At 55.1% G+C, this 24,161-nt stretch overlaps 1 protein-coding gene across 3 annotated transcripts in view; it reads left to right on the top strand.

The window, feature by feature from the left end:
• LOC118698755 (actin-binding protein WASF3-like) overlaps window positions 1-23,631 on the top strand; it is a 28,310-nt gene extending 4,679 nt beyond the window's left edge. Inside the window, exons 2-10 of one of the 3 annotated variants that reach the window (XR_008508623.1) lie at window positions 6,789-6,940; window positions 9,803-9,937; window positions 10,050-10,203; window positions 10,462-10,579; window positions 10,725-10,900; window positions 11,317-11,571; window positions 12,562-12,941; window positions 13,815-14,027; window positions 14,154-23,631. Coding sequence is in view for 2 of the 3 variants with exons in the window: in XM_036402265.2 (XP_036258158.1) it covers window positions 6,808-6,940; window positions 9,803-9,937; window positions 10,050-10,203; window positions 10,462-10,579; window positions 10,725-10,900; window positions 11,317-11,571; window positions 12,562-12,941; window positions 13,815-13,972 (1,509 nt within the window). In the remaining variant the exon portion in view is untranslated. Of the gene's footprint in view, window positions 1-6,788; window positions 6,941-9,802; window positions 9,938-10,049; window positions 10,204-10,461; window positions 10,580-10,724; window positions 10,901-11,316; window positions 11,572-12,561; window positions 12,942-13,814 lie in introns of all 3 variants that reach the window. The other 2 variants (XM_036402266.2, XM_036402265.2) reach the window with 2 other exon arrangements.
• The last annotated feature ends 530 nt before the right edge of the window (window positions 23,632-24,161 follow it).

Genomic DNA, 24,161 nt, shown 5'->3' with positions numbered 1-24,161 from the left:
TCCCACACCCTGGGGTTTGCAGCCTCCCTGTGCTGATATCCTGGGAATGGGGGACAAAACCTCCATCCCACACCCTGGGGTTTGCAGCCTCCCTGTGCTGATATCCTGGGAATGGGGGACAAAACCACCATCCCACACCCTGGGGTTTTCAGTCTCTGCGGAATTTTCCCACCTGATGCTTTGCTGACCCTGCAGAGGGACTGGGATGTTATCCAGATGTTTTCCTTCACCTCAGCAGCACCAGCATCTGGCAGCTTAGATCCATCAGGGCAGAAAAGCAGCTCTCATTTTATAAGAGGGTCCAAAAAAAAAAAAGGAATTTTGCCTCCAGCCATTGCTCCTGACATTCTTTGCAACAGCTTTCCATGTGCATGACTGTGGCCTCACCCCTCCCCAGAGCCTCTCTGTCCCAGAGTGGGGTTTCTGTGGCCCCAGACCATTTGTAAAGGCAGGCTCCTTTGGGATGCAGGGCTCTCAAGGAAGGGGCAGGCAGTGGCATTGCTTCCCCCATGCCCACCAGCCCCCAGTGCCACCCCGAGGATTTGCTCTCGCTGAAGTCCTGCCCTCTGCTTTATTTGGAGCGAGGGGAGCACTCAGGATCCAGCTGGTTTTAATCTATTTAATGAACCTTTGGACAGCAGCTCTGGAGCAATGGTCACCTTCCCAGGGAGCAGTGACATTTGTCATGCTGGTGGTGCTCTCAGGCATTTGGGCTGCCAGCAAATGGAGAAGTGGTGGCAGATGCATTTTGTAAATTAGAGCAGCGAGTCCTTGTGGTGCAGCTCCATTTTGTGGGAGGTAAATCAGCAGATCTGGCCCAGCTCTCCCAGGCAGGTTTTTCCCTGCACCACAAAGAGCCACCTGCACAGCTTTTCCTGGCTGGATTTCTCCTGCTTTTCCTGGCTGGATTTCTCCTGAGACAACAAAACTCCAGCCCCTGAAGGCTCTGAGAAGCCCTGTAGGCTCTGCTCTCCCCATGGCCCACACTGGTAGGACAGCAGGAGTTTGGGGCCACCTGAACCAGAGGTTGCCCCCAGCCATGAGGTGGCTGCTGTGGCCTCTCTGCCCTCTGCAGGTTTGTCCTGTTGCTCTCTGAACCATCCCACGCTGGTTCCCACCACGCTGTGGCAGAGCTCCACAAATCAACACCTCGAGAAGCTGCTGCTTTCACACCTTCCACCTATTTCTGGCTGCTCAGAAGCATCACACACCCCCAGATCCTTCCCAGCCCTCTTCTCTACCAGCTCCCTCCTGCCAAACTCCACAAGATGAGCTCCTTCAGGCACCTGCAAGCCCCACTGAATGTCAGCTCTGCCTCTTGTCCTTTCCTTGACTTCAGATTCAGGGGTTTTGTTGCTCCTTTCACTATTTCAGGACTGCTTTGTGCCTCCTTCCTGCCCCCAGCCCTTCCTCACCTCTCCATTCCAAGGGTTCTGCACCAAAACAGGTCCTGAGCAGCCACCACAAGCCGTGGCACTTCTTGTTTGTTTAATATCCACTTAAAAACTTTTTTGTTCAAGGTTTATAGGTTTTGCAACGTATCTCCTGGTTTTTTCTCTTCTCTGCCTCCTGGCATCCAGCCAAATATTTGCTGCCTTGCAAAACCCTCCAGTTCTGGCAGTGCTGCTCCTCAGGGCTCAGAAGGACCCTGGGAAGCCCAAATTGGGAAGGAGCTTTGATTGCAAGGGCTGAGCAAACAGACTGCCCCAAAGCCTGGCCTAGAACTGAGCTCAGGGCAGGGCTGACCCCAGCTCCCAGTCTTGAGGTGTTTGCTTCACCACACACTTACCCACATCCTCCTCAAATCCAAGCTTGGGGTTTTCCTGGCTGAAGAGTGAAGGTTTCCCTCATTCCTGCTGCTCCATGCACTCCTGATCCCATCAGGAATATTGGAGGTGCCTCATTTGCAGCTTGGACATCCTTCCCTGCAGTGCTGCCCACCTCTGCCATGGCTCCTCTCCCACTCCAGGTGTCTCCTGCAGGAAAACAAACCCCAGAACTGTTCTCTGCTCCACCACAGCTCAGGTGGGAGCCAGGACACCTCTCCCTTCTCCCTCATGCCACACCAAGCAGGGCTCCAGGGCTGCAGGTGCTGGGCACTGAGCAAGCCAGAACTCTGCCCCAGGGATTAAGCAGCAGCTGAGGGATCTGTGCTCAGATCCTGCCCTGTCCCTCCCTGCAGGGCCACCAGAGCACACCTGGTCCCCCAGGCCCCTTTGGATCTGCCTGCAGGGCTGTAAATCACAGCCCAGGGGGACAGAGTGGCTCGGGGGACAGGGAGGGAGTGAGGGCACAGAACATAAGGAGCAATGGCTGGATGCAAAATCCCCTTTCTTTGGACCCTCTTACAAAATGAGAGCTGCTTTTCTGCCCTGATGGACCTAAGCTGCCAGATGCTGGTGCTGCTGAGGTGAAGGACAACATCTGGAAGGAGCCAGCTGCAGGGTCACCCCTGGGCCAGCAGCTGCAAGTCACCCCCCAGCCTGGTCTGCAGGGACTGGGGCAGCTTTTATTGCCCAGAACTGTTCTGGGACAGCCCCTATATCCCAGAGCTGGTTTTGGACAGCTCTTATCGCCCAGAGCTGCTCTGGGACAGCCCTTAATGCCCAAAACTGCTCTGGGACAGCCCTTAATGCCCAGAATTGTTCTGGGACAGCCCTTAATGCCCAGAATTGTTTTTGGACAGCCCTTATTGCCCAGAGCTGCTCTGGGACAGCAGGGGCTGCCCCTCAGTGCTGCCAGCAGCTCTGCATTTGGGGTGCTGCTGGCAGTTTGTTCCTTGAGGGAAATCAGCATCTTAGGGCACAATGAACAGCTCATTTCTGCCCTATGTCCTCCCCTGCCTGGTCAGCTCAGCTGGGTGTGATTCCCTTCCAAGCTGCACCACTGGGTTTGGGAAGCAGGTGGGAAGCTGCTGGATTTAGGGCTATTGTCTCTCTCCAGTCACAGGGAAAAGCTGAGTGATGGGAGGATCCCCACAGTGCACCTGAAACCTGAACCAGCCCCTGGCTGGTCCCATTTCTCCTGCCTTCACCCTGCTGAGCTCATGGCTCCCATTTTCCTCCTCCTGCATCCTGACCCCACCTCCCACTGAGGGCTCCTGCCTTCCTTCCACTCAGGACACAGTGAAATCCCATGGGATTTAATCCATGTACATGATCCTGGAGCCTGCACCCAGACCATCCCTGCCCTTGGGAGCCTCTTCCTGAAGGTCTGAGGAAAAGACCACCCAAAATCACCCCCTTGAAGTCCTGCAGATGACCTGTGATAGCAGGAGGAGCAGGAGCAGTGCTGGGCACAGCTCAGCATCCCCTGCTGAGGCTCTGGCCAGGGTCAGTGCTCAGCATTCATGTGCAGCCTCTTGGTGGGTGATCAGGATGTGCCAGAGAGGACAGAAATGAAGTTGGCCTCTCTGGAATCACATGCAGCCCATCCCCACCAGAGAGCTGGCCTCAGGACAGGCCTAGAGATGGCAGCTTTTAGGTGAGCAGTTGGGATTTCAAGGCACAAGTCAGAGGTTTGGTGCTGTTGGTGCAGCAGGGTGAGAGAACTCTGGTCAGGGGAGGGCTCTCTGGGGTTCTGGTCCCTGTTATGCATTAATTGGGGGGTTGGAAAACAGCTTTTCCTTTGATTTGGTCAAAATTTCCTTTACAGGCTCTCCTTGCATAAAAATGTGCCAAACTCCTCCTTGGTTCCTTCTGCTGCAAGCTCTGAGTCTTGTTTGGCCTCTTTGGGGTGAGATTAAAGGGATTTTCCTCTTCCAGGGATGCCCTCCCATGGCACAGTCTCAAATGCTGCCATCACACCCCTCACCCACCTTCTGCCTCTCTTCCAATCTGGCCCTGCTGGGAAGTTCCAAACCACAAAAATCACAAAATCCCTTTTTCCCTTCATTCTGCTCCAGGGTCCCCGTGGGGGCTGTGGGCTCAGGTGGCCCCAATTCCCCCCAGGGATTTGTCCCCTGTGCAGGGCCAGAGAGCCCCGGGTGCCAGGGCTGTGTCCAGTGGCCTGTCCCGTGGCTGTGGCCCAGGGGGATGCTGAGAATGGCTCTTTGTTCCCTGTTCCTAATTGCTGGGCCCGAGCAGCTCGTTAAGGGCTCTGCCCTGTGCCCCGCAGTGCTGCAGCCCTGGGATGTGCCAGGGCTCAGCCTCTGAGGGCAGCTTTTGGGGGCACACATCAAAACCAGCTCGGGGTGCAGCCGCCTCAGCTCTTTACTCAGCCCGGGGGGCTCGAGGTGCCCAGGAAGGGGAGGGGGTTGTACATGGCCAGAGCCTCCCCTGCAAATGCTGGCCCACAGAACAAACAGCCGGCAGAAATGTGATTTTTGGGAGGTGGGGACATCACCACAGCTCTGGGAGCACTGGAGGGCTCGGGGTTCGCTCTGAGCCCCGCACAGCCCCCGGAGGGGTCCCCCCGGCTCCTTCCCCTGCACCCCGAGCGCCCCGGGCAGAGCCCAGCCCTGAGGACAGGCTGTGGGCTCCTCCATGGGGGGAGCTGGAATTTGCATTTGAAAGCAGCGGAGGAGCTGCTGCCGCTGCTGGGAGCGCTGGCCGGGTGCTGTCAATGGGAAACTGTTCTGTCTGAGCTGCCGGGGCCAAAAAATGTGAACTCTGCACATGGCTGGCCCCGCTCGGGGCAGCAGCGCTGGCTCCGCTCACGGCCATGGCGGGAGCTGCTTCTCCTCGCTGCCAACATTTTGGGGAAGATGGGGCGGGTGGGGACGTGGAACAGGGGGGTTCTGCTCGCTGGGAATGCTGTTCGTGCCCTCTGGTCCTTATCAGCACAGCCACCAGCTTGCCTTTGCTCTGGGAGCTGGGCTGAGCCCCGATGCACTCGTGGCACCCAAGACCCCCTTGAGTGAGCCTGGGGGGTGGCTGCCTGTCCCTGTCCCTGTCCCTGTCCCTGTCCCTGTCCCTGTCCCTGTCCCTGTCCCTGTCCCAGGGTTTGTGTCACCATCCCAGGGTGTGTGTCCCTGTCCCTGTTCCAGGGTCTCTGTCCCCATCCCAGGGTCTGTGTCCCACTCTCAGGGTCTGTGTCCCTGTCCCTGTTCCAAGGTCTGTGTCCCTGTCCCTGTCCCAGGGTTTGTGTCACCATCCCAGGGTCTGTGTCCCACTCTCAGGGTCTGTGTCCCTGTCCCAGTTCCAAGGTCTGTGTCCCTGTCCCCATCCCAGGGTCTGTGTCTCACTCCCAGGGTCTGTGTCTCTGTCCCAGGGTCGGTGTCCCTGTCCCGCTCCCAGGGTCTGTGTCACCATCCCAGGGTCTGTGTCCCTGTCCCAGTCCCCACCACCATGGATAATAAATGCTTCTTTTTTGCCTCTTTTCCCAACCTGTTTCCCACCATTCACCTTTCACAGCAGTGGGGTACCCTGTCCCCAGCACCCCACAGCCCATGGTGTCCCTCCTTCATCCTTCCCTGCAGCTCCCATGGGTGCTCTTAGTGGGGTGAGGCCTTTGGTCTCCCTGCATCTCCTTAAACCCTGTAGAAAATTAACCATCTCCAGTCCAGGGGGGGACAGAGGAGCAGGGGACACCCAGAGATGTTGTGGGGGCACCCAGGGATGCTGTGGGGGCACCTGGAAATGCTGTGGTGACACCCAGGGATGCTGTGGGAATGCCAAGAGATGCTGTGGGGGCACCCAAAGATGCTGTGGAGGCTCACACAGGAGTTATGGGGACACCCAAAGATGCTGTAGGTGCACACAAGAGTTGTGGGGTACCCAGAGGTGCTGCAGGGGCTCACACAGGAGCTATGGGGGCACCTGGAAATGCTGTGGGGCACCCAGAGATGTTGTGGGGCCACCTAAATATGCTGTGGGGGTGCACAAGGAGCTATGGGGACACCCAGCGATGCTGTGGGGCTTCCAAAGATGCTGTGGAGGTTCACACAGGAGTTATGGGGACACTCAGAAATGCTGTGGGGAACCCAAAGATGCTGTGGAGGCACACAGGATCTATGGGGACACCTAGGAATGCCGTGGGGACACCCAAAGATCTGTGGGAGTGCACACAGGAGCTGTGGGGGTACCCAGAGATGCTGTGGGGGCACACACAGGAGCTATGGAGGCACCTGAAAATGCTGTGGGGGCACCCAAAGATGCTGTGGGGGCACACAGGAGCTATGGGGACACCCAGGGATGCCGTGGGGCCATGCAGGGAGCTGGGATGAGCTGGCCACAGCAGCTTGTCTCAGTGTGGTGTGAGCACAAATAAAACCCTGGAGAGGCTGCAGTGAGCTGGAAATAATGGCATTACAAGCGCTGCCTGGCTTCTCTTTGGGCTGTGTGAGGCTGCTCGGGGCCAGCTGAAGGGCTGCAGCACAGGGGCTTGAGCAGCTCTGGGAGGTGACTGGGAAAGGACACGGTGGCACAAAGGTAGGGACAAGGTCCTGGAGGCTCACAGTGTGCATCCAGCCCTGCTTGGGAAAGCCCTGCTGGGCCTGCCTGTCCCAGCGTGGGCAGGAGGAGCCTCTGGCGCAAGTGTGGGGGAACAGACAACTGGGGAAAGCTGTGTATTCTGATTTTAATTTTGATCTTGATTTTTGACTCTAATCCAAGTGATTAATCAGAAAGGACCTTCAGTTTGTCCAGTCTCAGAGTTTCTAGTTAAAATCGGGGGATTTTCTTTCAGTTTCACCTGTGTGTTATTTGAAAAATGCCTGAAAATCGGGGGGTCGGGTTCTGCAACAGAGCTGTTTAAAAAATTCAAAACATACAAAGCTTTGTTCAACCTCATGTGTGGTGTGCCCTCTGCTCTCCCCCCTCTGTCGCTGCCTTGCCCTGCTGTCCCAGGAGAGGCTGAGGGCTCGCCATGCCGCTGGTGAAGAGGAACATCGAGCCCCGGCACCTGTGCCGGGGGGCCCTGCCCGACGGGGTGACCAGCGAGCTGGAATGTGTCACCAACAGCACCCTGGCTGCCATCATCAAACAGCTGGGCAGCCTCAGTAAGTCAGGCACTGCCACCTGGGGGGGTGGCACCGGGGTGGGACAGGCATGGCAATGGGGTGGCACTGGGATAGCACTGGGATGGCACTGGGATGGCACTGGGATGGTAATGGGATGGTAATGGGATGGTAATGGGATAGCACTGGGATGGCACTGGGATAACACTGGGATGGCACTGGGATAGCACTGGGATAACACTGGGATAACACTGGGATGGCACTGGGATGGCACTGGGATAGCACTGGGATGGCACTGGGATGGCACTGGGATAGCACTGGGATAACACTGGGATAACACTGGGATGGCACTGGGATGGCACTGGGATGGCACTGGGATAGCACTGGGATAACACTGGGATAACACTGGGATGGCACTGGGATGGCACTGGGATGGCACTGGGATAGGACTGGGATGGCACTGGGATGGCACTGGGATGGCACTGGGATAACACTGGGATAGCACTGGGATGGCACTAGGATAACACTGGGATGGCACTGGGATGGCACTGGGATAGCACTGGGATAGCACTGGGATAACACTGGGATAGCACTGGGATGGCACTAGGATAACACTGGGATGGCACTGGGATGGCACTGGGATAGCACTGGGATGACACTGGGATAGCACTGGGATGGCACTGGGATAGCACTGGGATAACACTGGGATAGCACTGGGATAGCACTGGGATGGCACTGGGATGGCACTGGGATGGCACTGGGATAGCACTGGGATAACACTGGGATAGCACTGGGATAGCACTGGGATGGCACTGGGATGGCACTGGGATAGCACTGGGATAACACTGGGATAGCACTGGGATAACACTGGGATAGCACTGGGATGGCACTGGGATAACACTGGGATGGCACTGGGATGGCACTGGGATAGCACTGGGATGACACTGGGATAGCACTGGGATGGCACTGGGATAGCACTGGGATAACACTGGGATGGCACTGGGATAACACTGGGATGGCACTGGGATAGCACTGGGATGGCACTGGGATAACACTGGGATGGCACTGAATGCCAATGGGATGGCACTGGGATGGCACTGGGATAGCACTGGGATGGCACTGGATGCCAATGGGATGGCACTGGGTTGCCACTGGGATAACACTGGGATGGCACTGGGATGGTACAGTCACTCCCACCAGTTCCAAACACAGAGAAACGAGGGTTATGTGAGAGCCATATGAGCTGCAGCCACCCCTAAGTCAGTGAGAATTATCCAGCTTGTTGGAAATAGGAGGATAGGAGGATGCTCCTACTTTTTATTATTTTTTCTTTTTTATTTAGATATATTTCTGGATATCATTTTATAGAATTAATTATTTATAGGATAAATAATTATTGTCATAATTAATTATTTTTAAATTATTTTATATCATTACATATTTATTATATTTTTATATATTTTTAATATATATGTTTGGGTTTTGGTTTCTTATAATTTTATATATATATAAAATAATTTTTTTTAAGTATATATATATATATATAAGTTTGTATTTTGGTTGGGTTGTTTGCTTTTGTTTTTGGGGTTTTTTTGTTTTTTGGGGTTTTTTTTGTTTGTTTGTTTTTTTTTTTGTTTATTTTTGTTTTTGGTTTTGGTTTTTTTGGGGTTTTTTTGGCCAAGCTTGAAATGGGGACTTGGTGACATTTTGAGACCCATTTCCCTCCCACAGCTGGTCTGTGCAGTGAGGGATAGAAAGCCTTCAGGAGCCCCTTGCTTCTCCACTTGGCCAGAAATAGGAAGGCCAGGTGAAGATTTACAATACCCCAAGCTATTCTTTCACAGTTGGAGCTTTTTGAGGAAGTGAGGTCTCTATCACAGGTCTAAACCCTCAGCTGTTTCCTGCCCTGGGACTGATCTCAGCAGGAAAGGGGCACATGAGAGCACTGCACACACCAGGGTGAAGCTTTAACAGGGGCAACCTATTTCATGCTGAATATCCACTTAAAATAGAGAGAGAAGCTATTCAGGGCCCCCCCTTTTTCACACACCTCCAGAAGCAGATTCTGCTCTAAAATACTCCCAGAAAAATAAACCCAGGGTGTAGGGAGCTGCTGGAAGTGCAGTGGCTCACACGAGCAGCACCCACGTCTGCTCAGGCTTCCAGTCCAGGGAAAAAGGGAATCAAACATGACCAAGCTGGGGAGTGCTCTGAGGAGGTTCTGAAAGTGCCCTGATCTGGGGAAATGTCTGAGAGGTGGGACTGGAGGAAACCCTGAGGATCTGGGGGATGGGATGGGATGGGATGGGATGGGATGGGATGGGATGGGATGGGATGGGATGGGATGGGATGGGATGGGATGGGATGGGACAGGTGCTGTAGCCTACAGGTATCAGCAATGCTCTGCCAGACACCTCACTCAGCTCCATGATAGGAATAATCCTAATGAAAAGCTAAATAATCCTAAATAAATAACCCTAAATAAATAAGCTGCACTGAGAGATGCAGGAAAAAAAACTGATAAAGTGAAACAAATTGTGGATCCTCCCTGCTGTGGCACTGTCCTCACTGCCCTCCTCTTGGCTTTCTACCTGGGCTGAATTTCCCCAGGTTTTGTTGTGGGATTTTTGGTCTTTTTTTGGTTGATCTATCCTGATGGATCCAAGGGCTCTTTGGGGCACCATGAATGTTCTGTGCCCCAGTGGGTGCTGCTCTCACTGGAAAGAGGTGATCATTTGGGCTCCCCTGCCTCCTTGCAGCACTCTGGGAGAGGCTGAGGCTCAGCTCCCAGAGATCCAGGCTGGGGAGAGCACCCACGGAGCCAGGGGGGAGGTGGGAGCTCCAGGGGATGGGCTGAGCTTGGTGAGCACCAGCTGTGGTGACGGGCGCATTGTCCCTTGCCAGGCAGGCACGCAGAGGACATCTTTGGAGAGCTGTTCAATGAAGCCAACAGCTTCTACATGAGGATGAACTCACTGCAGGAGAGGGTGGACCTGCTGGTCATCAAGGTGACACAGCTGGACTCCACCGTGGAGGAAGGTGAGGGGCTGGGGCTGGTTTGGGGTGATGCTCTCAGCACTGGAGCCCCACCATCCTGTGCCCGGCGGGCTGAGGCCACCCCTGCATCCCTTGTCCTTCCTGTGCCCCTCAGTTTCGCTGCAGGACATCAACATGAGGAAAGCCTTCAAGAGCTCCACAGTGCAGAACCAGCAGGTGGTGTCCCGCAACTCCATCCCCAACCCGGTGATGGAGATGTACCAGCGCTGCGACAAGCCCCCGCCCCTCAACATCCTCACACCCTACAGGTACGGGGCACAGCTTTCCAAGGGGGTCCTTCCCATGAGGAGGATCAGGTGTGCCCCCATTTGTATGTTGTGCTGCCCCCTCATTGTGTGGGGTGCTTGGGATGAGTGTCCACAGCCAGCAGGTGGTGGCTGCTGTGTTGGATGTGTCTGTGGTGGTGCAGCAGCTCATGGTCATGGTCAGCCCAAAGCCCTTGGAAGGGGAACAGGGGGGTCTTCTCCTGTGGCTGGTAACCCTCCCTCTGCCCTTTGAACCCCCAGGGATGACAAGAAGGACGGCCTCAAATTCTACACTGACCCCTCCTACTTCTTCAACTTATGGAAGGAGAAGATGCTGCAGGCGACAGAAGACAAGAGGAAGGAGAAGCGCAGGCAGAAGGTGGGTGGGGGCAGCAGGGGGACAAGCAGAGGAGCTGGGGGTGCTCGGGACCTGGGGACAGCCACCTCCTGGTGCTTCCTTCATCAGAAGGATGGGTGCATCTGGGCCAGGCTGGAGGTGGAGCCGTGGCTTTGTGTCCCCCCAGGAGCAGCGGCTGGTGGAGGACTCCACCCGGGAGGTGAAGAAAGTGAGGAAAGCCCGCAACCGGCGCCTGGAGTGGAACATGATGGCGTATGATAAAGAGTTCCGGCCGGATAACAGGTTCTCACCATCCCCCTATCACATGGCATCATCGGAAGGATCACTGTCCCCAGATAATAGGCAGGTTCTACCTCCTACACCTTCAGCTCACGGCTCTCCTTTGCTTTGCTCTTCCTCTCCGTCATTGTGGGGGATGTGGTGCCCACAGCAGGGTCGGGGTGTTCAGTTGTTAGCCTGTGGATAGTTGGATAGCCTGTGGTAGCTTCATGGATAGCTGGTGTCCCCAGGGTGTCATCCTGGAGCTCAGGAGGAGCCTTGGCACTGGGATAAAACCGGAGCACTTTCCATTTCGCAGCTAAGGGAAGAGAGTGGTTCAGCTCTGTTGTGTCCTCGTCCCCTGTGCTCTCACTCTGCTGTCTTGTACATCGATATTTTCATGGCCTGTTTTTGTTTTGTTGTCTCAACCCCAAAATGCTCCCAAACCCACTCCCTGAGCCCCCTCAGGTGTACAACAGCCGCCTTCTCCCGTGCTGCAGGTCCTACGCGTCGGACGCTGCCGACCACTCGTACCCGGCCAGCCCCAACCACCCTGCCCAGCTGCTGGCCCCCGCTGCCCACCTGGCCCCGGCGGAGCACAAGGAGGGGCTGGCAGCCCCCACGCCCCCCGAGCACGGGTTCCGGCCCGCGGGCAGCCGGCAGAACAGCCTGACCCGCCTGCAGCAGCCCCACGCGCCGCCGCCCCCCGAGGCCGTGCTCAACGGGCCCAGACCCCACCTAGTCAAGGATTACGGGTAAAGCTTCAGCCTGCTCGCTGCTGGAGGGGTGTCCAAAGGGAAGGGGGGCTTGGTGGGGGTCTGACCCCATATTTCCAGGCTGATGGAGCAGGAGAGACCTGCCCTGCATGGTCCAAAACTGCTGGTGAGAGGCCAAATCAGTCAGGAGTGCTCTTGGGGTAATGTCATCCCAGATAAGGGGCCGGGATGGATGGAGGGTTTTTTGGGGTGTTGCCTGCTTTCCACCACTGCATTACTCATAACCCATCCAGCAGAGCTCCAGCACCCTTCTGACTCTGGGACAGAGCTTTCATTGGGGTTTGGAGCAAACCAAGCCAGAGTGGAGCCAGCTGGGTGCTGGGACGGGTAATAGGAAATCCTTCAGCAGTGCTCTGGCAGCCAGGAGAGCCAGGTGTGCCCTCCAGGGCATCAGGCCCAGCATCACCAGCCAGGCAAGGCAGGAGATTGCCCTGCTCTGATCTGCACTGGAGCAGCCTCACCTTGAATACTGGGGGCAAGTTTGGGCACCACAATATAAAAAAGACATTGGGATGTTAGAGAGTGTCCGAAGGAGGCCATGAAGATGGTGAAGGGCTTTGAGGAGAAGCCGTGTGAGGAGTGCTTAAGGGCGTTTAGAGTGTCCAGCTGGAGGAGAGTGGGGGGAGGCATCATTGCAGTCCACAGTTTCCTGAGGGGAAGCAGAGGGGCAGATGCTGATCTCTTGTTTGTGGTGACCGGTGACAGGACCCGAGGGAATGGCCTGGAGCTGTGTCAGAGGAGGTTTAGGTTGGTTATCAGGAAAAGATTCTTCCCTCAGAGGGCCATGGGGCACTGAGCAGGCTCCCAGGGGAGTGGCGCCAGCACCAAACCTACCGGAGCTCCGGGAGCGTTTGGACGGAGCTCCCGGGGATGCCCAGGGTGGGATTGTTTGGGATGTTCCCGGAGCTGGACTGGATGATCCCTGGGCTCTGTGATTCCCGTGGCTCTGACGCTGTGCCCCCGTTGCAGGCCGCAGCCGGTGCCCATGGCCGAGTACTTCGTGCCGCCGGCCCCGCCGCCGCCGCCGCCCGTCATCCCGTCGGCTCAGACCGCCTTCGACAGCCCCATCTCGGCTCCCCCCGCGCTGGCCCCCGGCTCGGCCTCAGCCCCCAACTACGCCCCGTCCCCGCCTCCCGCGCCCCCCGGGCCCTACTCGGCCTCCCCGCCTCAGAGCGGGCCCATGGCACCCCCGGTGGCGCCGCCGCCGCCGCCGCCCGGGCCCCCGGCCGTGTCCGCCTCGCCCGCGCACTCCGCATCGCCGCCCGCGCCCGCCGAGCCCCGCAAGCCGCCGGTGCCGCTGATGCCCATGAGCGACGCCCGGAGCGACCTCCTGGCTGCCATCCGCAGGGGTGAGTGCGGGGACACGGCCCTGGCCGGGACACGGGCGACAAAGCACAGCTGGGTGGCACCGGTGACACCGGGGGCAAGATGAGTGCTTGGTGGGCAGGTGATGGGTGAGGATGGCGGGGCCTTGCCGGGGGAAGAAAGGCAGAGTAGATGCAATCTCCATGGCTGGAGGGGGAATGAAGCCCCGCAGATTGCTGGCAGCTCCCAGGCATGGAGGTGCCTTTATTCCCCTGGCAAGGTCCCACCATCCTCACCCATTCCCCTTCCTTTGGACACCCTGGCTTCCTCCCAGGCTGTAGTGGATGATGTGCTCCAAGGTCTCTCGCATTTCCTTTTCCTGCAAATCTTCAGGTCAAATGGTAAATTTAACCTTTCAGAAGGTTCAATATTTTCAGGCTGAGTGGAAGCAGAGGAGGAGCTTTATTTTATGATACAGCTCAGTATTATAGAATAGTCAGTAATCACAGATACTCATAAAATCCTAGCATGGTTTGGGTTGGAAGGGACCTTAAAGCTCACCCCATTCCACCCCCTGCCATGGCAGGGACACCTCCCGCTGTCACAGGCTGCTCCAAGCCCCAATGTCCAGCCTGGCCTTGGATATTTCAGAGATCCAAAGCAGCCACAGCTGCTCTGGCAACCTGTGCCAGGGCCTGCCCACCCTCACAGGGAAAAATTTATTCCTGACATCCATTCTGGCCTACTCTCTCCCAGTTTACAACTATTCCCTCTTTTCCTACCAATCCTATCCCATCTTCTCACATAACTTTATAACCACCAGGGCAGCACCCCTCTTGTCTCAGCCAACATTTTACAACTGGGTGCGTGCTGCACACTGGGCGCACTCCCCCTGAAGCCTTCCCCCTTTCCTGTAGGAATCCAACTCCGGAAGGTGCAGGAGCAGTGGGAACAAGAGGCCAAGAAAGAGCCCGTGGGCAATGACGTGGCCACCATCCTGTCGCGCCGCATCGCCGTGGAGTACAGCGAGTCCGACGACGACTCGGAGCTGGACGAGAACGAGTGGTCGGACTGAGGGCCCCGGCTGGGCGGGCTCGGGCTCCTGCTCCCCTCCAGGTGTGTATGGGCACCTTCCCCAGGGGCTCCTGCTCCCTCCAGGTGTGTATGGGCACCTTCCCCAGGGGCTCCTGCTCCCTCCAGGTGTGTATGGGCACCTTCCCCAGGGGCTCCTGCTCCCTCCAGGTGTGTATGGGCACCTTCCCCAGGGGCTCCTGCTCCTCTCCAGGTGTGTATGGGCACCTTCCCCAGCATCGCTGCCCCGGTCAGGAGCTTTGCTTTTACACTATGTCCAAAACCCTTCGGGCAGCAGCAGCAGCAGCAGCACTGGTAGGATACACCTCGGAGGCAGTGAGAGCAGAAATTAGCAGCACCTTCACAGTTAATGACTTCCAAAATTCTCTGAAGGCAGGTTAATAGGATTACTCCAGATTTACACCTGGAGCAAGAGCGGAGGCTGGCCCTGGGTGTGCTTTGTGAGAGGAGGGAGCCCCAGAGGCAGCAGTGCTTTTCCAGCTAAATGTTAATTGTGATAACGAGAAGCTCCTGGAGAAGAAGCCTTGTTTGCACAGCTGGTGCCACCACGGGAGCTCAGGGGTGGCCTTGTGGGCTTGGGGACACTGCTGCTGGTGGTTTTGGGGTCAGGCAGCTCCAAAGGCTGGGTGTGAGCAGGAGCCTCCTTCCCTACAGAGCAATGCACCACATTTAGTAGCAGTTACACCTTTGTGTTGCTGCTCCCTGGAAAATCATGGAATGCTTTGGGTTGGAAGACACCTTTAGAGCCCATCTAGTCCAGCCAGAACTGGGACACCCTCCACTAGACCAGGTGGCATGAGCAGCCCAAGGTGTTGGTGACCTCAGCCTGTATCCACCCTCAGAGCTGGTTTTCTAGGAGCAAAGGGGGAAGGCAAGGCTGGAGTGGCTGGCAGGGAGATTCAGCCCTGTCTGGGTTTGTCCTGCCTTTTCCAGCAGGAGTAGAGATGTCCAGGAAGCCCCCCCAAGCCCAGCTCTCCTTGGCCTTAGCATGGCACCATTTCAGAGTGATTTGGGAAAAGGTGAATCAGACAATCTGCTGCTTTCAGGTAAACTCTCAACTTGCACTTTGCAGCCCCACAAACTGTGCCTGTACAATTGGGATCAGCTCAGAGGCAGGCACTGATTCCCCTTGCCTGATCCTGCTCCTTCCCCTGTCCCAAGTTTGGACACTGAGGGAGGAGCTGGGTGACCAGCCCCTGTTTCAGCACTGAAAGTACATGTTTCCTATCAAAACAGAGCCTGATCCATGGAAGACTTCTCACAGAGCTACAAAGGGAGGAGGCACAGAGGAAGGCCAAGCAAAGGGGTGGGAAATACTGGAAATATCACAGGCAGGTGTGAAAACCTGCAGAGAGCTGGGAGAGGTTCCCCACCTGTGGAAAACAGGCCAGGAGCAGCTGTGGATTGGCCAGTGTGATGTCCCCAGACCCTCTCTTGTGTTCCCCTTTACCACAAGTCCCTGAACAGGGAAAGCTGAGCTCTGTGCCCAGTTCCTGCCTCTCCCAGCAGCCCTGCAGGTGATGGCTGCTTCAGCAAGATTTTGGCTATGTAGAAGCAGCCAGACCTGCAAAAAAAGTGGGAGGATATGGCTGAGACCCAAATGCTGATGGTTAAATTCACAAAATCCTAGAATGGTTTGGGATAAAAGGGACCTTAAAGACATCTCATTCCAACCCCCTGCCAAGGGCACCTTCCACTAGAGCAGGTTGCTGATTTCCTGGGAAATGCTGGTGTTGGGCAATGTCCCAAACATCTGCTCATTTGCCCCCAGTGACAAACCCCTCATGGCCAGGTGAGGTGAATCCTCTGCCCAGCTGCTGGGAAATGCCACCAGGAGCTCTCCTTTCTCCTGAGAGGCACAAAATGGTCTCTTGGCCCTTGGATGTGACACACCTAGGCTGGCAGCTGCTGAGTGGGCTTGAGCAGGGGTGCAGAAGGGATTTGGGATGTGGGAGAGGGCAAGGCAAGAAGCAGCAGGATACAGGGAATAACTCATCTGCAAACCCCAAGGAGCAGGAGTGACCAGAGGGCCAGGGAGACACCGTGCCCTGCAGGTGGCCAGGAATTCCTTGTGCACACTGAGAGCTCTTGGTTCTGGTGCTGAGCCTCTGAGATGCAGGGAAATGGCTGCAGGAGCTTTTTGCAGAGCCCCTGCAATGCCCAGGAGCTGCTTTCCTTGGGAAGGCAGCTGGGGTTTGGCTGGAGCAGGTTCAGAAGGAGGCAGTGTAAAAATTCAGGGCAACATTTAAGGTGGAGTTTCTGGAAGAGAGTTATTAACGTAGATACAATCACAAAACTGTGTGTAAGCAAAGAGAAATTTGGTTTATTTAGGTAATTTAGGAAGAGTAATAACCCTTTGTGTGAGAGAGAGAGAGAAAATAGCAGGGGCTGGTGGAGCTGCTCTTGTCTGTTCCAGAGGTAGAGGGGCTGCAGAGCCACTGTGGGGACCCAGCAGAGCTGAGGAGCCCCACTGGGCCTGGGAGGGGGCTCAGGGACACAGGGGACTCATCCCTGGCCTCTGTGGCTGTCCCAGACTGCAAAGCTGAGCCACTCCTGGTCTGTGGTAATTTCGGGGTCCCCAGGACGAAGGAGGAATTGAGAATCTGACTCCATGTTCTTAGAAGGCTGATTTATTATTTTATGTACTTATATTATATAAAAGAATGCTATACTAAAACTATACTAAAGAATAGAGAAAGGATACAGACAGAAGGTTTAACAAAATACTGCTGAAAAACTCATGACCTCTTCCAGAGTCCCAACACAGCTGAACAGTGATTGGTCATTGAGTAAAAACAATTCACATGTTGGATAAACAATCTCCAGACCCCATTCCAAAGCAGCAAAACACAGGAGAAGCAATCAGATAATTCTTGTTTTCATTTTTCTCGGAGGCTTCTCATCTTCCCAGGAGAAGAAATGCTGGTAAAGGGATTTTTCAGAAAAAGTGACAGTGGCACTGGTGGGAGCTGGAGAGCAGCCCAGGGCCCCTGAGAGATCCAGTTCCTCCTTTTCATGCCCCAGTTGCTCTGTGTGTGTCACATGGGGCTGTGGCAGCTGGGGCAGGACTCTGTGGGTGTGTGGCAGTCAGGGCTGTCCCTGGGGCCTCCCATGGCCCTGTCACCCTGTGCTGGGGCTGGCACTGCCAGGATTGGTGTCTTGGCATGGAAAAGGGCTTGACAAGTGCTTGAAGGTTGGGAGGGACCCTAAAGGGCTTTAGGTCACTCAGGCCACACCTGCAGAGCAGATGCAGCCCCAGGGGGGCAGGAAAGGCTCACCCCCATTTCCTCACCTCTTTATGTTCTTACACCACGGCCCCACTGGTGTAAAACACCCATCCCAGCAGCCCCAGCACGGCCTCACCCGTCCTGCTCTGCTGAAGGAAACCCCCTGAGAGCACAAACCCAGCTCACATTCCCAGCTGCAAAGCCAGCCAGCAGCTCCATGGCTCCCAGCTGGTTGGGAACATCACCTTCCTCCTCTTCAGGGAGCAGAGCTGCCATGGACACCCTCCAGCTGTCCTGGTAGCAGGGGTGGGATCCCCCATCCTCAGCCCACAGAGGTGGAGCTGCTGGAGAAGTGACCTCAGGGAGGTTTGGGCACCATTTCTGGCCTGGCCATGGCACACCCAGCTCTTCCCAACCCTCCCAGCAGCACCAGGGATCATTCAGCTGGGAAAGGACCTCCAGGACCTCCAGGCTGGAGCATTAATGCCACAGTGCCATGAGAGCCAGCCCATCCCCAGTGCCTTCCCCTGAGGGACTCAGCTCCACCACCTTCATTTGGGGCAGAATCACCTGGTTTTTGCTCAGGTGACCTTTGCAGTCCAACAGAAGTGACACCAATTCCTTGGCTGCTCTGGGCTGTGCTGCTGGGACTGTGCCACACTAATTAACACTGTCTGTCTGTCCCACATGCTGCACACTCAGTGGTTTGTACATATGTGCCTATTTCTGTGCATGCTCCCCAAAGTAGGCCATGCTGAGTTACACAACCTGAAATGCTCAAATCCTCATGTGGGCTGATATAAAAGTGAATATTTAAGTATTTTATCTAGCTTGGTAGACATTAAAAAATACAATCCAGGTCACAGATGATTGAATTTCTCCTGTCTCAAGAGTGCCAGAATTGGGCTGAGGAGGTTCTCCTGTACATTAAGGTATCGTGTTCCCTGCTAAAATATAGCAGTGGCATTTCATTGCCAAAGGAGAATCACAGAGTGCCAAACATTTAATGAGTCCAACTGATCTCCTGAGAGCTCCTCTTTCCATTTTATCTGCTTCCCCCTACTTGCCAATTTATGGGCATAGATCAAAAATAATAAATATGGCTGTCAGCAACAGGGGAAAATATCCTGTGTCCATACAAATGGGCTGGGCTGGAGTCAGTGGAACAGTAAATGAGTAAATCTTGGTTCTGCTTGGAGATGTCCATGGAAGCTGTCATCCTTGAGGTCCATCAGGAGCCTCTTGGACATCCCAGGTGAATCTGGAAAGGGACTTTACAGGGAGCACTGTGCCCATGGCACAGCTGTGAAGCTACACCAGGAGTGAAGGCTGGTCCTGCTCAGATTGCTGGGGGTTGGTGGAAGGCCTGCAGTGTTCACTCCTGGAATTGTCTCCCTGATTTGGAGTGGCCATGGAGCTGGCTGGTGGTGCTGGTGGCTCTCAAAGGATCAGTGTCCTGCACGAAGAAAGGATTGGGCAGTTTCTAATTTCCCACCCAGGGAAGAGACCTAGAGAGGAGCAATCCCCCATCCCACGAGGGCTCCTGCCTTTGCAGCTGTTTCATCTTGGGGAGGTTTTACTCCAGTGACAAACTTAGGGCTGAACTTGGCTTCTTCAGAGAGCTCTTTCCACAGAAGAGCCCTCAAATTTCCTCCCAGCCACTTTTCCACCCCTCTCTCCCTTCCCAGACACCCAACAGCCTGGGCAGAAGCTTTGCAGACTCCCCTGAGCCTGAACCAACACCTCAGCTTTAATGACAAATGGGAGTTTTGCTTGGAGGAAGGCAGGTGGCAGCACTGGAGGTGGCATTTTGGAGGGGACATTCCAGAGGTCCCCGGCTGGCAGGAGCTCTGTGCCACTTGCTTGTGGCTGGAGCAGGGATGGCCATGGGAAGCACAGGCTGTTCCTTTCACCAATATTCCTGTTTTTCCTGTAGCAGTAGTTCTTTAGGGGTAAGGTTTTCTCAGCTGGAATGTCACTTTACAGATTTAAAAAATAATTAAAAAAAAAAAAATAAAAATAAGGGCAAGGAGTCTGTCCTGAGGAGTTTACAGTCTACAGCAAAGACCATGTAACCTGCACTGCACTTTAGAAGCCTCAAATGCTCACTCACCCATGACTTTCCCCTCCACTGGGCAGCAGCCCCTCGAGGGCAGTTGTCCCTTCCTTGGTGGCCCCTGAGCAGCACCAGCCACGTCCCTGCTGGTGCCAGAGCCCTGGGGCTCTCCTGCCCCCATTCCCCATGCAGAAGTGCCTGAGCAAAGCCCAGGAGAGCCAAGCCATGCTGAGTTTGTCCCTGAACAGGTCCCTGTGCCCTGGGGGGAGATGTCAATGGAAGCTCCTGCCCCCACACAGCTGTGCTCCCTGGGATGGCCTCGTGGGCTGGGAATGGTGCCTGGGACCCCCCTCCCCTGGCTGACCTTAGGGCTGTCACCAACCATGGCCCAGCCTCTGGGAAACCTCCTCCTCCAGACACAACCCAAAGCCAGACTGTGAATGGTTCCATCTTTTTGAGAATCAAAGGGAGGGGTTTTCTTTGTGTGAATCTGATTTTTGGTTTTCTTTTTGGACAAACTCCAGGGTTTTAGGCTCACTCTCTCAAGCTCCACCTTCTCCAGGTGAAAAATGTGCCTGTATTTTCCTGGTGGAGGAATAAATAAAAACCAAACCAAACCCCAGAGTTAAGAACTTCAGGGAGGAGATGTTTGCCCCAAAGCCTTCAGAGCTGTGCCCACGGGAGGGGTGGGACAATAGGATGTCCCCAGGGGAGGACACCATCCTGGTGGTGTCACCCAGGGCGCTGTCACCACCCTGGGGGTGTCACCAGAGCCTGCAGCAAGGGCTGGGCTCCTGCTGAGGGAAAGCCCAGGCAGGAGCTGCAGGGGGAACGTCCCTGGGGGCAGAATGGATGTGACAGGAGCCAAAGTGGTGTCTGAATCACTGACAGGAGCCCGAGGCCACCACAGCACCACTGATGCTTCACCCTCCCTGGGCATCTCCCAGCAGGGATTGTCCCAGGGTGCCTCCAGCCTCTCCCTCCCCCCAGGAACAGGATTAAAGCTCCTGCTGGTTGTTGGGAGCCCAGTGGGTGTGAAAAGAGCCTTTCCCTGCACACTGGCACTGCCAGGGGACAGGGCTGGCCCCAGGGGGGTCCAGCTCAGCTAATTCCAGCTCTTGGTTCTGTGTAAGGGTAAGAGTGCAGAGAGGAGAAAATAAGGCAGAAAGGAACCAGCCCAGCATTTTAGGTTGGTTATTTTAGGCTGGTTATGCTCACATCAGCCTGCACAGGGGAAACCTCAGCCAGGTCAAAGCCACAGAGGGCAGTGAGGGGGTAAATCTGTTCTGCAGGTCAGCGTGGGACTGAGCTGTGGCACAAAGGAGCTGAGTCAGGTCTCAGGAAAAACCTTCTGGAGGTGAGGATGGAGAAACTCAGGCCCCAGAGGCTCTGCCATGGCTTTGAGAAGGCAGAGAGGAGCTCTGACCTTGTGTGCAGCCAGGGGCTGGTGGGTAGAGGTGCCCTCAGGACCTTTCTGGCACGTTTGTGATTCTCCCTCATCCCTGGGTGGGGCACAGCCCCAGAGCATCCCCCAGCAGCCAGGGCAGCTGCTTTTGCTCCCCTTTGGTTTTGGTGTTAAGCCTTGAATTGAATAAAGGTAAAATGTGCTGCAGAAAAAACACCTGGGAGGGAAGGATGTGAGCTCCCAGCTGTTTCTGCTGGATTTCAATGGTTAAAAGGCAGCAGCTTCTCTGGACCATTCATGATCCACAGACTGTACTGAAAAAACCATTAAGGTGGACAATTTAACATTTACCCTTTGATTTGGGGTAGCTCAGTTGAGAAATCTAATAATAAAATGTAAAAGAAAAAAAAATCTAAAACTAAGCAAACAAAAAAACCCTAACTCACCCACAAAACAAAAAAGCAAACGAACAACTCACATGTGATTTCCAGAAGGATATAAACTGTTCCCTTTCCTTCCCTCAGACCTAGAGGGAAGGTCAGACACAGCAGCACTTCCCAGTCACTCAGCAGCAGAATGAAGCAGGTGCCACCAGAACCACTTCCAAAAATCCAGGAAAGTGGTGTTTAAGGAAAAGCAATAACCACAGCACCCCAGTGCAGCAAGGAGAGGCTGTCCTGCCACTACAGGAGGTACTTTTGTCCCTGCAGGCCCCTCCCCAGCTCAAGTGTTTCAAATCCCATTGATTTTCACCTCTCACTGGTGCTGTGCAATCCCGGTGCCTCAGCTGGGATTGCTGACTCTGTGGAAAATCCCTTCTTGCCGTGGAAAAACCAAAAATCTTGTGTTAAAAAGGGAGAGGGCTTGGAGGCAGGGACATCCTGTGATGCCCATGGAGAGCTGCTGATGATTTCCTCCTGGCAGCAGCAGCAGCTCAGGCAGAGCCCTGCCAGGGCTCCAAAAATCAGTCATGAGCATCAACACCCCCCTCTCTGCTCCCCCTCCAAATTTAATTTTACTCTGAGATGTTTCAGCTCTGTCTGGAGCTGTGGCCAGTTTTCCACAGATGGGGTTGCTCTTTCTGGGGTTTATTGTCTTGGGTCAGAATAGATCAGGTAAAGGAAGCAAATCACAGAATCCCAGAACTGTTTGAATTTCCAGTCTGGTTTCCACCCCCTGCCATGGGCAGGGACACCTTGCCTCAAGTCCCACCCAACCTGCTCAAATCCCCACAAATTTAAAAAACCTTTTTCTTCAAAATGCATTTTCAGGGCCTTTTGGGGCTGATGGCTCCTCACCCTAACAGACTTCCTGAATTTTGGGGCTGCCTGACTTGTTGGGGGGACCTGAGGCAGGGTGTGAGTTTGGGGTGATGCTGAGTTGTGCTGGCACCTTCCTCCCCTCTGCCCTCAGCTGTGCCCTGTCACACACAGGGCTGGCACCCAGAACGGCTGCTGGGGACACCACGGGGCCAGGGCAGCTCCTCATGACACAAGTGCCTTTCCTGGGGTCCCTCTGGAGCCTCCTGGGCTGGGAATGGGCAGAGCTCAGCTGGGCTGGGATCCTGGAGCTGCCAGGGGATCCTCTGGGATCCTCCTCCCACAGGAGTGTCTTGGGGAGCAGTTGTCACTCCAGCCTGGGCCAGCCCCAGGAAACCTGCTGAGCAGCCTGGAGCCGTGGGGACAGTCCCCAGAGGAAGGCATGGGGACAGTCCCCACAGCTGTGGGGAGGGGACAAGCCCTGTCACCAGTGTGCTGTGGGGAGGGGACAAACCCTGTCACCATCGTGCTGTGGGGAGGGGACAAGCCCTGTCACCAGTGTGCTGTGGGGAGGGGACAAACCCTGTCACCATCGTGCTGTGGGGAGGGGACAAGCCCTGTCACCACCGTGCTGTGGGATGTGCACGTGCTGTGGGTTGCTGCTGTCATGGGACAAGCATTCAGGAGAGCCTTCCTCCTCCTCCTCCTCCTCCTCCTCCTCCTCCTCCTCCTCCTGCTGCTGCTGTCCAGCCTGGGGCTGCTGGGCCAATGGCAGCTGCTGCAGCAGGACAGGAGCCATCTCCTGCCAGCTTCCATCCTCTCTGGGGCCAGCAGGAGCCCTGACACCTCTGGGGAAGGCCAGGTGCTGTAGGGGAGTTGTTTTGGAGGGAATTGAAGGCAGGTGAGGATCATCTCCTGCAGATCAAGGCACCTCAGACCCCCCCTGCACCACCCAAACCTTGAGACCTCCTGGAGCACTGGGCACCCATCCTCCCAGAACAGAGCAGCCAGAGCTCCAGATGGGCATTTCAGAAGCAGTTTTCTCTCCTTTTGGCACCAACTGGTCACACACAGAGCCCAGAGCCAGGGCTGCTCTCTGTGGAGGTTGGCCCAGCTCTGCAGGGGTGGCACAGAGGGGACAGGGACACCTCAGCATCCCAACACTCCTGCAAAAGGCTCATTTTTAATCCCAGCAGGAGAATTACTCTATCTCCTTAGATTTGCCACCTGGCAGGAGGAGCTGGTGCAGGATAGGCACCTTCCCAAGGGAGGGTGACCCATTCCAGGCCGTGAGAGGCTCCCATTGCTGCAGAGCTGAGCTGAGGGAGGAGATGTTCTCTGCCTCTGGGGTCTTTAACCACGTGCCCTTAGTCAGTAGGTGAGTAGGTGTTGCTGCCCGTGTCTATCTCCCCTGCCCAGTTGCTACATGTGAACAAGTGTATTTCTCCCCAGTGTTGTGGGTTCTGCCTGTGGTGACACAAGGATGGGAAGGGAGGGATGACCTCGAGCTTCCTTCTGGACAGGGTAGAGAGGAAACCTGGATGGGTCCGAGGCACCGCTTGTAACTACATTTGTTCAAGAAATGTCATCTTAACCCCAAACTGTTGACACTTTATGCATGTGCTAATTAAATTTAAAAGAAAAAAAATTTAAAAAATGGAAAAAAATTAATAAAGATTTTAAGAGGTTACAGTAGATCTGGGTTTGGCTTTTTGTTGGCTCGTGCTTTGCTGTGAGTTAATCAGCCCTGTGATGTTCCCTCCTCTGTTAGAGGCTGGGGCATGGAAGGAGCAGCAGAAAGCTGTGATCTTTCTAAAACCCCTTATTTGGAGATTCAAGCCCTCAAAGATCAATTAATTCCCCAGGGTATTTAATCCCTGACTGCCTGGGTAATCAGAGGGCAGGGGAAGCTCTGTCTGTGCTTGGAGGAGCAGCAGGAGCTGATCCCTCCCAACCCCTCCGTGTCTCCAGCAGCTCTTGTCCTCATCCAGCTCCTCCTGATCCCAGGGGAAACACAGACCCCAGGTGAGGGAAAGCAGAGATGTGTTCTGGACTCTGGAATAAAAACACAGACACACAGAGCATGGCACATACCTGGGACAGCAGCCCAGATCTTCAAAGGTTTTAATTTTACCCCACGCCCCCTCCCCACATTTTTGGATATCCTCTTGACAAATCACTTTAACAGTTTTATTTACAGTAATAAAAATAAATTACTCTTACAG

This window comes from Molothrus ater, chromosome 14 (genome assembly GCF_012460135.2).
Source record: "Molothrus ater isolate BHLD 08-10-18 breed brown headed cowbird chromosome 14, BPBGC_Mater_1.1, whole genome shotgun sequence".
Taxonomy (NCBI): domain Eukaryota; kingdom Metazoa; phylum Chordata; class Aves; order Passeriformes; family Icteridae; genus Molothrus; species Molothrus ater.
This window is presented reverse-complemented; position numbering and strand designations above follow the sequence as displayed.